Source organism: Arachis stenosperma, chromosome 3 (genome assembly GCF_014773155.1).
Source record: "Arachis stenosperma cultivar V10309 chromosome 3, arast.V10309.gnm1.PFL2, whole genome shotgun sequence".
NCBI lineage: Eukaryota > Viridiplantae > Streptophyta > Magnoliopsida > Fabales > Fabaceae > Arachis > Arachis stenosperma.
Window position 1 is genome coordinate 153,610,362 of NC_080379.1, and position 14,508 is coordinate 153,624,869.

Genomic DNA, 14,508 nt, shown 5'->3' on the forward strand with positions numbered 1-14,508 from the left:
TCAAGTATACCCATATCAAATTTAGTGTATCCAATTAAACACGTTCCCATTTTTCTTAGAAGATCATTATTTGACCACACCACCACATCTATATTACCACATCTACATGTCAATTTTTAAAGGCCCATCTACGTAATTAATTACTTTGGTTAGCCCAACAGAACCAAACAAAAAAGGTTTTATGGCCCCGCCCATTTGATATAAAATATTATTAATTACAACAATTATATTATTCTTAACTGCATCGATTATCATCTCTAAACCGTTTGTTAAGCACGACAATTTGCACAAACACTGCCAAATGCAGGACTTACGATAACTTTTGTTGGCATTATCTTTGGACACGTGTTCCAACTACATGCAACATACGTATCATCAGCGGGTGTGGATGGATCTTCATTCAGCACAGTAGAATTTTTCTTGTGCACAAATTTAAAATAGTTTTTATTCAAATACGGCTACCAAAATATAGAAACAGACAAATGCGATTAATAGTGTCTACAAAGGGCAGTGGAAACATATGCAAAAGAAAGAAAGAAGTATACATTACCAAGACAAAAAAATTGGAAATAATGGAAATTTGTGTTTGTGTTTGAACTAGAGCTTACACTCTGGTTTTCCCTTGCCCCTAAAGAAGGAGCTATAAGAGATGATGATGATAAATGCACTGTAAAATCATTAAGATAGGTTTTGTTTTTGTTGGTGGATCCCCAATCTCAAGTGGGGGTCACATAACTTAAATAAATATAAAATAAATAAATAAATAAAAGAATGAAAGAAAGTGGCGTATAAGCCACGAGAGAGGATGAGAAGCTTTCTTTTTAATTTTTTTGAAAAGAAAGAAACAAGGCCTTGCTTCAGCGCCGAAGAGAAGAAGAATTTTGGGGGAGAGGGGGGAAGGGAAAGCAAATTTTGATTCGATTAAATTGTTAACTTGTTTCATTTTTTATGAAATTTTAGTATGTTATTCCTGGTGTAGAGATGAACATTAGGATATAACTTGCTAGTTGTACTGCCTTCTCTTTTGTCTGATTTGAGATACCCACTTTTTGGAGGGTTTATGTTGATTTCATCCATTTTGATGATGTATTTTGTTGATTGTTGAGATGTCCTAGTATCACTAGGAAGACTATTTGTGTACCCATTATTCTGATAGTAGAAGATTTTACTGGACTAGGTCCTGTGAATTTTTTGTCCTTCTTTTGGGGGATTTTTCCACATTAAAATTTTGGTGTTTTTCTGCCATTATATTTGTTATTTGGAGTATCTTTGATATTGCCTATTTAATTACACAGGTTGTGAGAAAATTATTTTTGGTGCTTCCGCTGTTAGACAGGTTCTTGTTTGAACCTTTGTTGATTTTTCCCAACAAAATGGTATCTAGAGCTTTGGTTGTTTATTTCTGTGCTGGTTAAATGGAGGAAAATACTCATGGACCAAATATGATCAAATTGAATTCTCAAAATTACTCGATTTGAAACACCCTCATGGAAGATATGTTGTATAGCAAGGACTTGTATGATCCTGTGGAAGGGGATAAATCCAAAGGTACCAAATCCGATGCTGAATGGAAGAAGCTGAATCGGAAGGCAGTTGTTTTGATTAGGCAATAGCTTGATTTTAGTGTGTATCTATATGTTGACACCGAAACGAATGTCGAGAAGATGTGGAACAAATTAAAGGAGTTATATGAGGGGAAGAATGTGCAAAACAAAACATTCTTGATCAGGAAACTTGTCAATATGAAGTATACTGAAGGTAAATCAATGTCGGAGTACTTGAGTATTTTTCAAGAGACGGTGAACCAACTGACAAATAATGAAATCACTTTAAATGATGAATTGCAAGCCTTGTTGTGTTGAGCTCTTTGCTTGATAGTTGGGAAGTTCTGGTTGTGACACTGACTAACTCAGCTCCAAATGGGAAATTGACGTTAACAATGGTTAAAGAGAACATGTTGAATGAAGAAGTAAGAAGAAATGAGCGAGGTTTGACTAATGCCTCCTCCCAGTCAGAAGCACTTGTTTCAAAGTCATGGGGGAGAAGTCAAAGTAGAAAACCTCACAGTTCTGACAAGTCAGATAGTCGAAGCAAGTCAAGAGGAAAGTACAAGCCAAGAAAGGGGTTCATTTGTCACCATTGTGGCAAGTTGGGGCATATCAAGAGGTATTGTAGGTTCTTGAAAAGAGAACAATCAAGGGGAAGAAACGAAGACAAAGGTAAAGATAGTAATAAAGAAACTGTTGCTATTATTTATGAAGATGTTCTTATCACATATGATGAAAATTATGTGAATCTTGTCTGTGATTATTCCACTTGGATTATGGACTCTGGTGCCTCATGTCATGTCACTGCGAAACGTGAATTTTTCAATGCCTATACTGCTGGAAATTTTGCCAACATCAAATTAGAAGATAAAGGAGTGTGTGATATCATTGGTATGGGTGATATGTGGCTTGAAACTAACATGGGATGCAAGTTACAGTTGAAGAATGTTAGGTATGCGCCAAATATGCGGTTCAATCTTATTTCAGTGAAGGCATTGGATCAAGAGGGGTAATGCACTTTCTTTGGTAGTGGAAAATGCAAGATTACCAAAGGGGCTCTCATTGTTGCTAGAGAAGACAATAGTCTCACTACTCTCTACCGGTTGCAAGCAACGTTGTGCAAAGAAGATGTGAATGTAGCTGATGATTCCTCTTCTAATTTGTGGCATATACGTCTTGGTTACTTGAGCGAGAAAGGACTAAGCGTCTTAGTCAAGAAGCACTCACTTCCTGTGAAAGGTACAACTTTAAATACTTACACTCATTGTTTTGTTGAAAAGCATGCTAGAGTATCATTTCATAATTCTGGACCTCATAGGTGGTGCATCATATTTTGTTACTTTTATTGATGATTATTCTCAAAAAAATGTGGACTTTTGTTTTGAAATCTAAAGACCATGTGCTCAGAATCTTTAAACACTTTCATGCAAGTGTTGAAAGAGAATCAGGAAGGAAATTGAAATGTGTTCGAACAGATAATAATGGTAAATACAAGGGTCCGTTTGAAGAATATTGTAAAGGACATGGGATCAAGTTCGAGAAGACAGTTCCTAAGACTCCTCAACATAATGAAGTTGTAGAGAGAATGAATCGCACTATCAATGATAGAGTCAGGTGTATGCTCTCTCATGCAAAGTTGCCTAAATCCTTTTGGGATGAAGCGATGAGAACTGCAGTAGATCTTATCAACCTTTCTCCTTCAGTTCCACTTAATGGTGATGTTCCAGAAAAAGTTTAGAGAGGAAAAGATTTCTCCTATAGTCACTTGCGAGTGTTCAGCTGCAGGGCGTTTGTTCACATTCCAAGAGATGAAAGGTCTAAAGTTGATGGAAAGTCAAAGCAGTGTATCTTCATGGGTTATGGTCACAAAGACTTTGGTTACAGATTATGAGATCCGGTGAGCAAGAAGATAATTAGAAGCCGAGATGTGATTTTTCTTGAAGACTTGGAGAAGACAGATAAGTCAACAATAACTGTTAGACGTTCTGTTGATTATGAACCTGGTCCTTCCACTAGACCTTCTATTGATGGGAGAGATGTACAAGTTGATAATGATGGTGATGATTTGCATGATGAACCTACACCTCAACTTGAGTTGTCAGATACAGAAGTTCCACCAGATGTTAAAGTCCCACCTAAACCACCAGTGGACCCTAAATTGAGAAGATCTACTAGAGAGCGTCATCCTTCTTAGAAATACTCTCCTCGTGAGTATGTGATGATGAACACTGTGATTGGAGAGTCAGAGAGCTACCATAAAGCTATGTCTGATGAGCATAAGGAAGATTAGTTGAAGGCCATGCAAGAAGAAATGAAATCCTTGCATGAGAATCATACTTTTGAATTGGTAATGCTACCGAAAGGTAAAAGAGCATTTAAGAATAAATGGGTGTTCAAACGGAAAGCAGATGAAAATGTCTCACGGCCAAGGTACAAAGCTCGATTGCTTGTGAAAGGTTTTGAGCAAAAGAAATGTATTGATTTTGAGAAGATTTTCTCTCCAGTTGTGAAGATGTCCTCTATTCGGATTATGCTTGGATTGGCGGCTATCTTGAATTTAGAGGTTGAGCAGCTTGATGTGAAGACTACATTCCTTCACGGTGACATAGATAAAAAAATTTGCATGGAGCAACCAAAGAGTTTCGAGGTTAAAGGAAAGAAGCATCTTGTATGCAAGTTGAAGAAGAGCTTATATGGGCTGAAGCAAGCACCAAGGCAGTGGTACAAGAAGTTTGATTCCTTCATGGAAGATCATGGGTATAGTAAGACTTCTTCTGATCATTGTATGTATATTAAGAAATTCTCTGATTGTGATTTTATAATTCTCTTATTTTATGTTGATGACATGTTGATTGTTGGTCATGACGCTAAGAATATTGAAAGTCTTAAAAAAGACTTGAACAGATCCTTTGCTATGAAGGATTTGGGTCTTGCAAAGAAAATCCTTAGCATGAGTATCACTCATGACAGGAAGAATAGAAAACTGTGGTTGTCGCAGCAGAAGTACATTGAGAAAGTTTTAGAGAAGTATAGCATGAGTAATTCCAAACCTGTTAGTACACAACTTACTAGTCATTTCAAGTTGAGTTCACAGCAATGTCCTACAAGTGAGAAAGAGAAATCAGAAATAAAGAAGATTCCATATGCATCTTCAGTTGGTAGTTTGATGTATGCTATGGTTTGCACCAGGCCAGATATTACTCGTGACATTGGAGTTGTTAATCGATTTCTCTCTAATCCTGGCAAGAAACACTGGCAAACAGTGAAGTGGATTCTCAGATACCTTAATGGTACTTTCAGAGTTTGTTTATGCTTTGAGAGTGACCAACCTGTGTTGGATGGTTACACAGATGCAGATATGGCTGGGGATCTTGATTCAAGAAAGTTTACTTCTGGTTATATGATGACTTTTGCAGGGGGAGCTGTGTCGTGGCAATCTCGACTTCAGAAATGTGTTGCTTTGTCTACTACAGAGGCAGAATACATTGTTGTTGTTGAAGCTTCTAAAGAACTCTTGTGGATGAAGAAATTTCTACAAGAGTTAAGCATCAATAAAGAGAAGTTTGTGTTACTTTGTGACAGTCAGAGTGCTATCCATCTTAATAAGAATCTGACGTTTCATTCTAGATCGAAACACATAAAGGTGAGATATCATTGGATACGTCAAGTGCTTGAGATGAAATCATATGCACTTGAGAAGATCTATACTGATGAAAATGGGTCAGATATGATGACTAAGGGTTTACTTACAGTGAAGTTTGATTCCTACAAAGAGAAGGTGGGCTTGATAGAGCAACTTATCCTCACTTGAGTTGGTGAGGAGGAGATTTGTTAGTGGGTCCCCAATCTCAAGTGGGGCCCACACAACTTAAATAAATAAAAAAGGATATAAATAAAAGAATGAAAGAAAGTGACGTATAAGCCACGAGAGAATATGAGAAGCTTTCTTTTTATTTTTTTTTAAAAGAAAAAAATGAGGCCTTGCTTCAGCGTCGAAGAGAAGAAGAATTGGAGGGGGGAGGGGGGAGGGCAAGCAAATTTTGATCCGATTGAACCGGTAAACTTGCCCCATTTTTTATGAAATTTTAGTATGTTATTTCTGGTGTAGAGATGAACATTAGGATATAACTTGCTAGTTGTATTGCCTTCTCTTTTGTTTGATTTGAGATATCCACTTTGTGGAGAGATTATGTTGATTCCATCTGTTTTGATGGTGTATTTTATTGATTGTTGAGATGCCCTAGTGTCATTAGGAAGACTGTTTGTGTATCTATTATTCTAATAATGAAAGATTTTATTGGACTAGGTTCTGTAGATTTTTTGTCCTTCTTTTGAGAATTTTCCCACGTTAAAATTCGAGTGTCTAATTATTTAATTTCTGTCATTATATTTGTTGTTTGAAGTATCTTTAGTATTGCCTATTTAATTGCATAAGTTGTAGAAAAATTATTTTTGATGCTTCCGATATTAGACAAATTCTTGTTTGAACCTTTGTTGATTTTTCTCAACAGATTTGTATTGGCAATTTGGATGGAAGAGTGGGTAAGGAAGGTTCAGAATTGAGAACTTGAATGGCATGTCTTATTGAAGACCCAACAACCATCAAGCATTTCATTTCTTCCTCCACAAAATCTCCATCGAGCCTTTCATCTGCTGCTTCAAGAATTCTTACACTTCCATAGAGACCCCACACCCATTCTACAATATTCATTTCCGCTTCCCGAGCATTATATTTGATAGGTTTCCTTCTGCGTTAATTTTTATTTTACTCTCTGATGGTGGGACAAAAAATTTATGCACCACAACAAAGAATGTTCATCCGACTGAGGTCTTTATCCTGCCTTTATTTCTTTTGATAATGAATATTACTTTTTGGAAGTCAGTTTAAAATAACCAGTATCAAGGACCAAGCATTTCTTGGTTTCAATAAGAAGTCATCAAAATAAAAAAAGAGGAACTATCCTAAATAAAATCATTAATCAATGATTGGGATCCATCACCTAACATGTGGGTATTGATATCAACAACTTGAGGTCTATTGAATATGTGATTGAATAGTTCACGGAATTTGAGTGTTGCCTAACATTTTTTTTTTTGTAAATGGTAATCCTTTACTGATTAACCATCATTGGACTAAGACAATCCAAAGATACCAAAATACAAATATGGTCAGGTGCTTCCTCCAGCCTAACAAATTAGGACTGGTAAGAGCAAAGTTAGCTAAACTATGTGCCACTCTATTTCCCTCCCTCTTTACATGCAAAAAACTCACTGATCTAAAGCTGCTAATCAAGTTTAAACAATCAGCTATACAAGAACCAAAATAATTGTCCCCCACCCTTGCATTCTTTCGAGCTAGAATCACTTCAGAGCTATCACATTCAAGCACACTATCCAAAAACCAGCAGTATTTCTCTAATTGCATACCTAAAAAATAAGCTTGAGCTTCGGCTTCATGAGGTTCCACACTTGAATCAATTCTCCAAGTTGCTGCAGCAAGAATGATGCCATCCGAATCCCTGGCCACAGCCCCTGCACCAGCCATCTTGTTTGCCACAAGTGCAGCATCTGTATTAATCTTCAGAGAATTTGGAGGAGGAGCCGACCATGAGGAGTTTCCGCCCTCATTTTCTCTACTTGAGATTGTGGTTCCGAAAGTTGCAGCTGAAATAGCCAGGCCATAATCTACAAAATTCTTTTTTGCTAGCTCTACTAACTCGGCCAAATCAATGTTTATACTAAAAAACTAAGGCATTTCTAGCTTTCCAGATAGCATGCAAACAGGTGCAAAAAAAAAACCTCTTTGGTCTCTATCTAGAACCTTTAGCATATCTTTAACCCATGCTTGAAGACTCGCCTGGTTCTCCATCTCTGGCCTTTAAAGTAAGGGATATCAAAACCCAAAATCTTTGGGCGAAATCACAATCTCTAAACAAGTGCAAATCAGATTCCTCTCTCCGATAGGACAAAGAGCTAGACAATTCTTACCTCTCCTTTGAAGATTAAGCTTTGTTGGGAGGCAGTTCTTCATCAATCTCCACACAAAGTTCATGATCCTTGGATGAAGGTTGAGTTTCCAGAGGTAATTTGCCTTCACTGCTAGTTACAGTAACGGTACCAAAGTGTTGCGAATCTATCTGCACTCGTTGACAGATACTTTTCGTGATGACCAATATGTTACCATCAGATTCTCAGCTTCCATAGCAAAGTATTTTGCTTTACACACAATGCGCTAAAATATTACTCTAATTCCATCGAAATGAAACCATCTTACTATGATCTCATTAGAATTGCCAATTCTGAATTGGTCTTCTATATCGATATATTCTTAACAATTAGCTATATAAGCCGAGTGCAAATTATGTTCATTTCTGTCAACTTAATACTTTTGCAAGAAGATTCCACCCTCTATTCTTAGACTACATCATCCATGACGCAACTACAATAATGAAGGTTCAAATATTTTTAGTACCTAACACCTAATTATGATATAGTTTGCTCAGTGATTGTTTCCCTTCTCCAACCATTGTTGTGCCAAGAACTGCCAAAGTCTTAGGGATGAATAGACTCTTGCCGAATGCACTTAGATGGTTAGATTGAATAGTTCTTTCAGTATATATATCCTATCCCAAGAACTGCCTAAAACTTTCTTCTTCATTGTTTATTCTACTAATCTGTTTAGATGAGGATAAAACTTGAAGGTGATGATAATATGTTATGAAGAAACATTTTTTTAAAGCGTCCATATTCTATTCTACTGTTAATTTGGACATGATTTATTAACTTTCTGTGTCAATATTTCACTTTTATTTAATTAGTTAATTATGTTGAGTATTATATATAATTTGCATATGACCTTTGTTCTCATCCGTCTTTAATAAAGTTACATTTTTTTTGGATTATTGTTAGGACTATCGACCCAAAGTGGAGAATTGTTTAGACAAATTACAAACAACACATAATCTCAAGAAGACTATCCCGGAAACACCTATGATACTCAATCACCTAAAGGGGCATCCTCCCTCAGTCAAACCACATAACCACTTAACCACCTATCCTTATCTTTTAAGTTTCAAGACTTATCAGTTATGTGTCTCTGTATTATTTGTATTAGTAGATTTTTTGTTGATTTCCTTAGAATATTGATATAACATATTCTTTCATAAATTTCTGTATAGAAATTAAATCACAATTATTTCAAGTTACATGGTTCATAGGGCCTTAATTATTAGATGAAGATCATCACAACCCCAAAAAAAGAAAGCAAGTGAAAAATCCACTATGCAAAGAAAGAAAGAAAAGACAGAAGAAACATTCACTTTACTGCATTAACGTATGTTACCACGAGTATAGAAGTGACTTAGAGGGAGATCCATCATCAGAAGTTGTGGTGACACCGGAGGAGGTTGTGTTTGAGTTTGAGCTGGAGCTCATGGTCTGGTATTGGACATCCCCTGAAGAATTGTCTATGCTGAATGGAGCTAAATTAGAAGACGGGTGAACATAGGTAGGGACAGGCAAACTCAATGGAAGAGTGGGTAATGGAGCTTCAAAGTTAAGCACTTGAATTGCTTGCCTCATTGAAGGTCTGTGTCTATGATCAGGGTGAGCACACCACAGCCCAACAACCATCAAGCATTTCATTTGTTCCTCCACAAAATCTCCATCTAGCCTTTCATCAGCTGCTTCAAGAATTCTTCCACTTCCATAGAGACCCCACACCCATTCTACAATATTGATTTCCCTTTCCGGAGCATTATATTTGATGGGTTTCCTTCCACACGCTATCTCCAATGCCACAACTCCAAAACTGTACACATCTGATTCTTTAGTAGCCCTGAATGTGGTATTGCATTCGGGAGCCATGTAGCCCAGAGTACCGGCTAGAGCCGTGGTTTGCGCGCCTTTTGCATGGTCAACAAGTCTTGCTAGCCCAAAATCCCCAAGTTTGGCATTGAACTCTGAATCCAGCATGATGTTGCTTGATTTGATGTCCCTATGGACAACACATTGTTCCCATTCTTCGTGCAAGTATAGCAGTGCGGCCGCCAAGCCTCGAGCTATGTTGTATCTAACTGTCCATCTCAGCAGATTCTGCTTGTTGAAAAGATGAACATCTAAGCTTCCATTAGGCATGTACTCATATACAAGCAAGAGCTTCTTCCTTTTCGGACACCAACCAATCAGTTGCACAAGATTTCGGTGCCTAAGCCGGCTAATGATCTTTACTTCCGATGCGAATTCCTTTATTCCTTGATGAGAATGTTCTGACACCCTCTTGATAGCAACATAGGAGTTGATATCTTTAAGGTACCCTCTATAGACACCTCCAAATCCACCCTGACCAAGCTTGTTCTCATCTTTGAAATTATCCGCTGCACGTGCTAATTCAGCATATGAATACCTCTTAGGCCCGGTTCCCCTTCCAAAATCCTCCCCCATATGCTCCTCAAAATCTTGATCATCTTCCTCTTCATCATCACTTCCTTTCTTCCACAATTTAAACGAAACCAAGCCCAAACCCAAAACCACAACCACCCCGCCCATGGCCAATCCCACTGCTAGTCCTGTGTTGTTGGCCTCTTTCTTCTTTTTGGTAACTACATGTGGGTAGCTTGGAGACATTGCTGGGGGCTTTACAATGACTTGTAGTTCTTGCAAAGTCGAGTTGAAATCCCATGAAAGAATTTGATGTATAGCAAATGAAGTTCCTGTGGCACCTGAGAATCCAAAGGTAACATGTTCGGGAAGATAAGTTCTCAAGTCCACTATGGCAGATAGATGTTGCAGCAGTGTGGTGCCATTGTTAGAGCCAGTGAAGGTGACACTCAGATTGAGGGAAGTAGCATCGTAACTGATCCAAGCCTGATTGAGCTTCCCTTGCATGATGCTATCCGCAGCGAACCATGTGACGTTAGCTGCGGACCTCATTGAGTTGATGTCAATGCCGACATGTTCTGCTGGTGGATCCCATTCAACATTTGAGAAGATATCAAACTCCACAGCCACAAAAGGGTTTTCAGTTGCGTTGAGTGTCTGGTTATTCGGTACGAGACCCAAGGTGCCTCCCCCCGCATTCGGGAGCTTCGAGCCGTTAGGGGCAAGAAAGAATGCGAAGCCATCTGCATAGTTAGTTCGATTCTGGGAGTCAATGATGAAGGAGAAATGGGTTGTGAAGTGTGTGAGATTCCTTGAAGCTTTGTCCCACAGGTGCATGGGTTGGTAGTAAGTGGCACGACCAGTGCTGCTACCCAGGGGAGCGTCTTTCCGGTTTCTTGTGAGTTGGATTGATGGTGTCACTGGTGATGCAGATTGCTCATACACTATGTCCTTGTTGTTGGGATCAAAACTGGTGAAGTTGAATGATAAGGAGGATCCATAAGGGATTATCAATATCAACAAGATGGATAACAGCATCGTTAGCAAGTTTATGTAACGAGTTACTTAGATTCTGGAAACTCAAAACACACATTACCCTTGGAGATTGCAAGCCACCACATTCTTACCTGTTAATAGCCATAGGGCGTTGACGTTGACGAATAACGGTTGTAGTACTACTAATCAACGTGGATCCCATGCCAGCATATTTTTTGTCTTGGTGACCTAACCGGGCCTAGGCCCAAGAGAAAAGAAAATCTAAGGTTGAAGGGGTTACATCTTGGCTAGCTCTATTCTCTAGTGGTGGATTATCTAAGAAGGTGAACCCATATTTGAATTTGAAACTGCTTGGGTAGCCAGCCAATCTGCACAACTGTTTCCTTCTGTCAGAATATGCTGGATTCTTGTTTCCCAAGGTGGTTCCTATTAATCATACCAACTGAAGTCCATGGTAAACTCCCCATGCCAGTTGGAGCAGTTGCAGTATATAAACGTATCAAATGAGACCGCCTTCAAATAATAATAATAATAATAATATGGTTGCCAGAAAATAGTTAGAATCTTTTACTTACGAGATATGATAATAAAACCACAGGAATTATTTTTCTAGTTCTCAACATGTCCCAGACATTCAAAATTCGCAGTCCTCAACTTCAGTCCTTACTGATTTGAAACCATGTGAGGAGCGGAGAAATAGAAACTCAAAAGCCGACTAGAAAATATGATATATTTATCCAAATCTTCCAACATGTATATAAAAAGAGGTCGGTCCACAACCATGTATACTCATTTCTTTGGACCTATTTTAGGGAGTTTTGAATATCTATAACAAACCGATATTTCACATCCCTATTTATCATTCTCTCAAGAGCTTGATTTGCATACTCTATTGGAACCACTTCTATGCTTGGGTGAATTCCATTTGCGGCGCAGAAGTCAATCATCTCTTGTGTCTCTTTTGTGCCACCAGTAACACTCCCTGATATGGTTCTCATACCTGCCAACAAGATTATGCATTTACACCGGTTCCTAACACTGCTTTAAGCTACCAAGATAAGCTTATTTATTTAAGTGAGAGTATGCATAAACAAAATATTGCACCATTCTAACAAAGAATTTTCTATACTCTGAAAAGCTATACATACCAAGAATAAGGTTAGCAGGGCTGAATTTGACTTCACTAGGGAACCCAACCAGGACCATAGCACCAGATATCTTCAACAATGCCATGTAAGGATCAAACGGATGATCACCGGAAGCCGCATCAATTATAAAGTCAAAAGACTTAGCCAGTGCCTGCATAGGAAATAATAATTCTCATCCATGTTGATTTTTTACAGAAAAATGAAGCAGCAGAATTGATAACTCAATAGTGTCTTCATGATCTAAGGAAAAGGTTACTTGATACATGTTCGGTGAAATTCTTACCGCCATTTGCTCTTTATCAGTTGAAACAACAAATTTATCTGCACCGAGTACGCTCAGGGCCTCTTCTTTCTTGGATACACTGGTGCTGATAACTGTTACATTCAACCCGAATGCCTTTCCAAATTTCACTGCCATATGACCAAGACCACCAAGACCAATCACTGCTAGAGACTTGCCAGGTTGATTCATTTTGTGGCGCATCATGGGACTGTAAACAGTGATTCCAGCACATAGCAGCGGAGCAGCTGAAGCCAATGGGTAATTCTTGGGTATCACATAACAGTACCTGTCGACAGAAGACCAAACATGTATACATCATTGAAAGAGATTTCAGAAAGCCAAAGACAAAATTCCATAATTCATAATAGATATAACAAGTAACTAGCATCTTCTAAATTCACCTTTCATGGACTACTATGTAACTTGAATATCCTCCTTTTGTAATTGTTCCATCAACATCAACGCCATTGAAGGTATAAACTGCTCCCTTCACACAATGAACTTCTTGTCTGTCATTACAATACTCACAATCCCTGCATGAGTTGACATAAGTCCCTACTCCAACATGGTCACCAACTTTGAAACGCTGGACACTAGAACCAACTTTTTCCACAACCCCGGCAATCTCATGTCTGACAAACAGAATATTGCAAAAAGATCAGTCTAAATAAATAGGCTATTCATTTCTACATACAGCAAAATCAGCCAACTTACCCAGGTACTACAGGATATTTGGAATCACCATGTTTATTCCTAGTCCAAACAACATCAGCATAACAAACCCCACAGTGGGTAATTTTTATGTGAACATCATCATTCCCAAGAGCCCTGAGCAACCATCATTTGCCATGTGATCAAGAAATCAAGCAAATAATTAGTTGGTACAACTTCAAACCAAAAGCAAAACCTGATCAACCATCACCCTTCCCCACAATAAAATGAAAATAAAGAGCCAAAAAAGAATACAGAGTAAACCCTAAATCTCGTTCCTGACCAGAAAAGAGAGAGTGGAAAAAAGAAAAAACTCCCCTCAAGATTTCAAAATGACAAATTTATGCTTATTATTTGAAAAAAAAAAAATAAAAGGTGAAAGATGAGTCGTTCCATAAAAAATGCGTACATATATACGAAAGACTAATATATCCGCTAAAATGAAGAGGGAAGAACTTGTCTACTGAGGAACAAATTCGTGTCTTTCAAATCTTAAGGAACTATTCTGTGCCTCCATGTTTGGTTGAATTGGGGATTTTATATAAATGGGAAAAAGGAGGAAATTGGTGTCCCTTGAAAAAAGATTCACTTTGATTGAACAAAATATAAGATGACATGCCTGCGACTGAATTTGTAAGGTGATAGGACTCCAGATGAATCTCTTGCAGCCCACGCTAGGCAATCTTTATTGGCTTCTTCAGCACTCATTATCTTTCAAAATCCATCACATGCAATTAAACATCATCAATCTCAAACTAACATGAGGAAACTATACAAGAAATACAGGTTATTACGCTCTTCCAACAGTTGAGAACATAGAGTTCCATCATAGAAACGTGAAATGCTGGTAACGATTAAACAACTAATTTTAAGTAAAAAAACTACACAGATATTTCAGAAGAGATAAAAAGGAATAAGCTTGTTTCTTTGATTTCCCCTATGATTATCATCACGCATATTAGATTATCAGGTGTGAGAAAATTAATTTTAATTAGAAGAAAAGAAGTGAGAAAAGGGAAGAAGATGAGTGACCTGTGCTATGCGAGGTGGCGCTTGTTGTTGAACTCTCTGCGACGAAGATACCAACCACGAGCAGCGGCAACTCACGAACTATTTATAATAGAATCCAAACAGTGATGCAATGGGATTTTGACTTTTTGCATGCTACTAGTGGATCTTCCCGTGTCTGCACGGGTAATACATACAATTATATAAAAATATTATTAAAATTTAAATGAAAAATATATATAGTAATTATTATTATAAATATTTTACAATTTAAAAATATTAAAAATAATTATATTTATTTTAATTAATTTAGATTAGTCGAATGGTTATTTTATTTGTCTACTTAAGTAAGTATTTTGAGTTCGAATTTCGTCTTGTGTGTATAACAATCCTTTAGTTAGCGACAAACTCTTAATAAATAGAGTATTGACATATG

General features: G+C 37.6%; 2 protein-coding genes across 2 annotated transcripts; both read right to left on the reverse strand.

Annotated features, from left to right (window-relative positions):
* Positions 1 to 8,714: 8,714 nt before the first annotated feature.
* LOC130968180 (L-type lectin-domain containing receptor kinase IX.1-like) lies at positions 8,715 to 11,261 on the reverse strand. Its single transcript, XM_057893331.1, has 2 exons — positions 11,054 to 11,261; positions 8,715 to 10,896 (listed from the first exon to the last, which is right to left on the reverse strand). Exons 1-2 carry the CDS (start codon positions 11,122 to 11,124, stop codon positions 8,886 to 8,888), a joined length of 2,082 nt encoding a protein of 693 aa, XP_057749314.1. The 5' UTR covers positions 11,125 to 11,261; the 3' UTR covers positions 8,715 to 8,885.
* Positions 11,262 to 11,636: 375 nt separating this feature from the next.
* LOC130968181 (probable cinnamyl alcohol dehydrogenase 1) lies at positions 11,637 to 14,213 on the reverse strand. The gene is made up of 7 exons (XM_057893332.1): positions 14,097 to 14,213; positions 13,684 to 13,775; positions 13,068 to 13,181; positions 12,755 to 12,985; positions 12,354 to 12,639; positions 12,071 to 12,221; positions 11,637 to 11,922 (listed from the first exon to the last, which is right to left on the reverse strand). The coding sequence occupies exons 2-7, from the start codon at positions 13,770 to 13,772 to the stop codon at positions 11,726 to 11,728; spliced, it is 1,068 nt and encodes a 355-aa protein (XP_057749315.1). The 5' UTR covers positions 13,773 to 13,775; positions 14,097 to 14,213; the 3' UTR covers positions 11,637 to 11,725.
* Positions 14,214 to 14,508: the final 295 nt, after the last annotated feature.